The 5,183-nt window shown below is 38.9% G+C and overlaps 1 protein-coding gene across 1 annotated transcript; it reads right to left on the bottom strand.

The window, feature by feature from the left end:
• Positions 1–783: 783 nt before the first annotated feature.
• LOC114088170 (olfactory receptor 11H6-like) lies at positions 784–1,728 on the bottom strand. Its single transcript, XM_027929752.1, has one exon. It carries the CDS (start codon positions 1,726–1,728, stop codon positions 784–786), a length of 945 nt encoding a protein of 314 aa, XP_027785553.1.
• Positions 1,729–5,183: the final 3,455 nt, after the last annotated feature.

Genomic DNA, 5,183 nt, shown 5'->3' with positions numbered 1-5,183 from the left:
GGTTCCTCCAAAGATGGGGAATAGAACTACCATATGATCCAGCTATACTGCTTCTTGGTATTTGTGCTAAAGAATTAAAGTCAGTATATGATAGCAATACATGAGTACTAATATTCATAGCAGCATAATTCACAATGGTCAAACTATGGAACCAGCTTAGGTGTCCATCAATGGATCCATGAAAAGAAAATGTGGTATAGATACACAAAGGAATTTTATTCAAACATAAAGAAAAATAAAATCATTTCATCTGTAGGAAAATAGATGAAATTGAAAGCATGTTGAGCAAAATAAACTGAACTTAGAAAGTCAAGGGTTTTATGTTGTTTTTCCTATGTGGAAGATAGAGAGAAATAGGAAGATAAAAGTGTGTATGGGTGATCTCATTAAAATCAAAGGGGCATCATTACAGTAGAAGAAAGGGCAAGGAGGAGAGGGAAGTGGAGGGAAAGAGGGGGAATGATATTGATTAAAGTACATTGTTATATTGTGCACATTTATGAACATGAAACAATACCACCAATATCTCCAACTGCAATGGACTAATAAAAATATGAAAAACAGAGAAATTGAATTCATTTAATTCAAATTATCTTCCACCAAATCTTGATTTAAATGCTATGCATACTTTAATTATCATGTTCTTGTCCATGACTTGACAGTCAGAAATAGAAGAATTTGAGGCTGTATTTCTAAATGCAAATTAATAAAGCCACAGTTGTCACCTATAGATGGAAATGGGAGGAATCTATGGGGGAGAAAACATGATCCACTTATGAGCGCTCACGAATTTTGACTAATTTTAGTGAGTATCTTAATTTTTCTCAAGGCTGCCTTCATGTCTTTGTTCCGGAGACTGTAGATGAGTGGGTTTACAAGTGGGGTCACTGAGGAGTAGATCAAGGTTACAACCTTCTGTGTCCCAGCTGGATTCCCAGAGTTCGGGCTGATGTACATCACCATCAGTGTTGCATAGAAGAGAGACACCACAACTAGGTGAGAACCACAGGTGGAAAAAGCCTTGCGCCTTCCAGCAGCTGAGGGCAAACGAAATACTGCTCTGAGGACCAGGGTGTAGGAGGCAAGGATGAAGAAAAGGGTGAAGAAGATAATGACTGAACTCAATAAGGAACAGGAAAGTTCAATTCCAGGTGCAGGAACACAGGACAGGGCCAGAAGAGGACCAGGGTCACAGACAAAGTGGTCAATGATATTGGGGCCACAAAAGGGGAGTTGAGTGATAAAATAGATAGGCACTGGAAAGCAGAGGAAGGCAGTCACCCAGCAGAGGCTCACCAAGATTGTGCAGAGACGATTGCTCATGATGGTGGGATAGTGGAGAGGCCGACAGATGGCCAAGTATCGGTCAAATGCCATAAGGGGCAATAGGAAGGTCTCACTGGTGCCCAAGGAGAAGAAGAAGTAGAACTGCAGGAAGCAGGCTGTGAAAGAGATGGTTTTTGTCTTGGACAGGAAGTTTCCTAACATATTTGGGACAGTGGTGTTGATGTAACAGATTTCCAGGAAAGAGAAGTTGGCCAGCAGGAGGTACATTGGGGTGTGGAGTTTTGGGTCCAGCTTTACTGCACAGATGATGGCCCCATTTCCCAACAGTGTCAGGATGTAGGACACAAGGAACAGCATGAAGAGTAGGACCTGGATCTCTCTGGAGCAGGAAAAACTCAAAAGTATGAATTCAGTCACCATATTGGCTCCTGATGCATTCATGGCTTCCTAAGGGCAGAGAAGAAAAACGACAATGTCACATATCCTCTGGGATGTTTCCCTTTCTTTTCAGAGTCATGAGTTCCTTAGATTCTATTATTCTATTAAGCAAACCACTGAAGACAATACTGCTGACTGCACTGCTGGGGATGTCATACTTTGTGAGAATGTTTTAATGATCAGACTTTGGTTTTTCTTTTATTTCCTTTTATTGTTATTATTATTATTATTGCAGTGCTGAGGATGAATTCATGGCCTTGTGCACGCCAGGGAAGTGCTCTGCCACTGACCTTCATCTCTAGTCCCAGACACTGGATTCTTGCACTCTGTTTCATTTGCATTTCTGAATGTTCTCATAGTCAAAAATAGGGACTGTTTTTAAGTTTTTAATGAGCTGCTGGAGAAGGTTAATGACAGTATATGCAACTTGTGTAAACAGATAGTGAAGTTATGTGTTTGTGTCCAGAGAAAGAGTTATAAAAGACCTCAAATGATAATTATGTGAATCTTCAGAATGAGATACACAAAAGATAGGCATCAAAGGAGGAGAGAGAAAGGTAAGAAAAAACACAATGAAATCTTAGTGCATTTCACCTCTTATTGTGCAATTCACTTTTCATTCTGCATCACTGTTATAGTTATCAGTGTTGGTGTGTACAATAACCCAGACAGAAAGTGTCAAAAGTGCCATCCTACCTCTGTGTTCACCAAACTTTGTTCACTCAGAACCCTTTGACTCTCCAGACATCTGCATAATGGTTTTCAGTTTGGTTTCATTATTTACCCTTAATATTTGTCTGTAAAACCTTGGTCTGTTAAGTCCACTTATATGTAGAAGAAGTGACAGTGAATTTGTTTTATAGTTTAAGATATTTCAGATCTCTGTGTGGGGTATCAGGATTTCTGGGAGATTTTGCTATCCTGATTTATGGATGGGTGACTGTCAATCCCCAGTGTTCCCCGGGTCATAGACTTAATACTCCCAAGCAGACACCTCTGTGTTCCAAGGCAAAGGTGGGAGACACAGAAGGTCTGTCTGGATAGGAATTCTCTCTTGTTTCTTCATTCTCTCTGTCATTTGAATCTCATTATAGTTGGAAGGTTGGAGTTGTTTGGAAAGTAAAGGGAGAATCCTCACAAGACCCTCCTCCCTGAGTTAGACTCAGTTTGGGACATGGTCTGACTTCCTTCGTGAGAGAGAGAAAAACAAAGCCAATAGAATCACCTAAGATATGCTTGTGTGAAGTTTCATCTTATTATTTGATTGATTTTCAGGATGCTTTCCATTAATGAGAGACAAGTCATCTTTTGGTCCTAAATGCCAAAGGGCAAATGATAGAGTGATGTTTATTCAGGTAAATATAGGTGCAGAATACAGTCCCAGACACTATAGAAGTTTATAGTGAAGAGTATTCAGTAATATCTTAGTTACAAAATATGCTGCCTTCCAGATCACATCAGGTCATACCTTTTAAGGATAAGCTTGATTATTGCATAGGATGGAAGGGACTTTGAAGTTTTCATAACACACACCAATTGAAGACTCTTTTTAAAACCTGTGTATAGATCCTCTTAGGCATAGAATAGCTGTGGGCATTTCCTTTATAGCAGGAATTCTGAGTACCTCAGAAACCACCAGGACAAAGTAAAACAGCAAAAAATATTTGGTGAGGAATATCAAGTGGGAGTGAACTCACCAATTCAGTGTGCTCCATTATCCCATTGCTCTCGCTTCCTAGAGGCTGATCACCTGCTCTTCGGAAAAAGAAAACATTGCTAAAATAAACATTGTGGGAATAAGAGAAGGCTTTCAGACCTGCTCCTGATAACCTTTTTTGTCAGTCTTTCCAGATACCACTTCACTAAAATGTACCCTTCCCTAAAGAGCTCATTCTCCCTGAGTCCAACTTGTGGTTAATAAAGACAGAAGTTATTTACTTCTGAGGGTTCTTCCTTATCCTCCTGTCCTTCACTTCCCTGAGTTTCCCAACTCTCTGGCTTGTAAAGATGAATCTCTTTCCATCAATTCATGTGACTTTTGGGATTATGTTTGTTCAGTCACACAAAAGAAGGCAGAGCTAAAGGGCTTGTGTAAGGGTTACTTTACACTTGTACCTCTTCTAAAACCATCTTCTCAAAGAATTGGTGATTCTGTCTCATCATCTTCTGTTTTCACTGCAGCAAAAGGCAGACAGGGCAGAGGGCATGGCATCCTTGAAAGCCAGTAATCATAACCAGGGTGGGGGTTACACAAATCACTTGGAGAGGGACTGGTGTATTTATTACAAATCAAAGAATTATTTCTGTTAAGTCTTTGATACCTACTGATTCTAAGGGATATATTCTTTTGTGGATACCTACTGATCCTAAGGGATATATTCTTTTGTGGATTGTAGATGAGGGTTTCTGTGAGAAGACTGTCAATCCCCAGTGTTCCTTCCCCCTGGATCTCACAAAGGGCTCCTGTGACCCAGTGTCTCCAGTGGCAATCACATCATTTCATTCTATTCTTAGTGTGCACATTTATTTTCTTCTATTCACAGGTAGGTGTTAAGATGGTGCAAACACTAAAGCAATGATTCCTGTTCTTTCACATTTAATATTATTCATCTTTGTAGTCTTTCTGAACCTTTTGGAATCTTTTGTCAATGTTAGAGTTATTATATTATATTTCTCATTCGCTTTCCTACTGACTCAATGATTTGGAAGGATGTATGCCATTTAAAAATTTTAAGTAATTTTCTTTTATTTAAAAACTTGTTTAGCAAATTATTATATTCACCTGATCAGCTCTGTACTTCTAGTATGATACCCATAAATACATATTCTTTCACTGTGAGCAGAATCCAAGAGCACAGATCATGGAGGTATGTAGTGAAATGCTGAAGTTCTAGAATACATCTCCCCATTTGCCTTTAGGTTATTTTAACGTTTTTAGCAGTTGTTCTTAAAAGAGGACATGATTGTTGAAATTGGCTTCCTTTGTTTAAGTAAGGCATTGTTTGTGATGACAAACTTTTGGACCCCTCATTTTCATCATTTTTGAGTGTGTGCATGTGTATTCATGGCATGCACATCCCATCTCAAGCATAGAACCGGATTGTTTTCCATTATTGGTTTTGGAGCCACCTCTAGTGAGTCCATGCTGTTGTTAATAATCTGACTACAAGCAAAGGAAGGTTTTTGAACTTGCTCATTTTCTCAGTGTTGTTCCTCTGTGGTAGAAATATTTTTATCTTTTAAATGATAGCAATACTTTTAAAAATGGTGAACATTTATATACTAGGATGCTCAAGTATTTGAGTTTTCAGAATGTTTATTCATAAAGTCTTTTGTGTTTGAAGGCACATGGACAATTTTCTTGACCCTAAGTCTCTGTCAGAATATGAAGCAAAAACTTCTGTATCCCTCAGTGGGTGATGGGGCTGTATTAACATAGAACTGAAGTATTAATCTTC

This window comes from Marmota flaviventris, chromosome 2 (assembly GCF_047511675.1).
Source record: "Marmota flaviventris isolate mMarFla1 chromosome 2, mMarFla1.hap1, whole genome shotgun sequence".
NCBI lineage: Eukaryota > Metazoa > Chordata > Mammalia > Rodentia > Sciuridae > Marmota > Marmota flaviventris.
Note: the sequence above shows the minus strand (reverse complement) of the source record. Positions and strands in the feature narration are given on the sequence as shown.

Bases quoted from the DNA above. Each gene is read 5' to 3' on its own strand.
- LOC114088170 (XM_027929752.1), bottom strand. From the start codon at position 1,728: ATGAATGCATCAGGAGCCAATATGGTGACTGAATTCATACTTTTGAGT.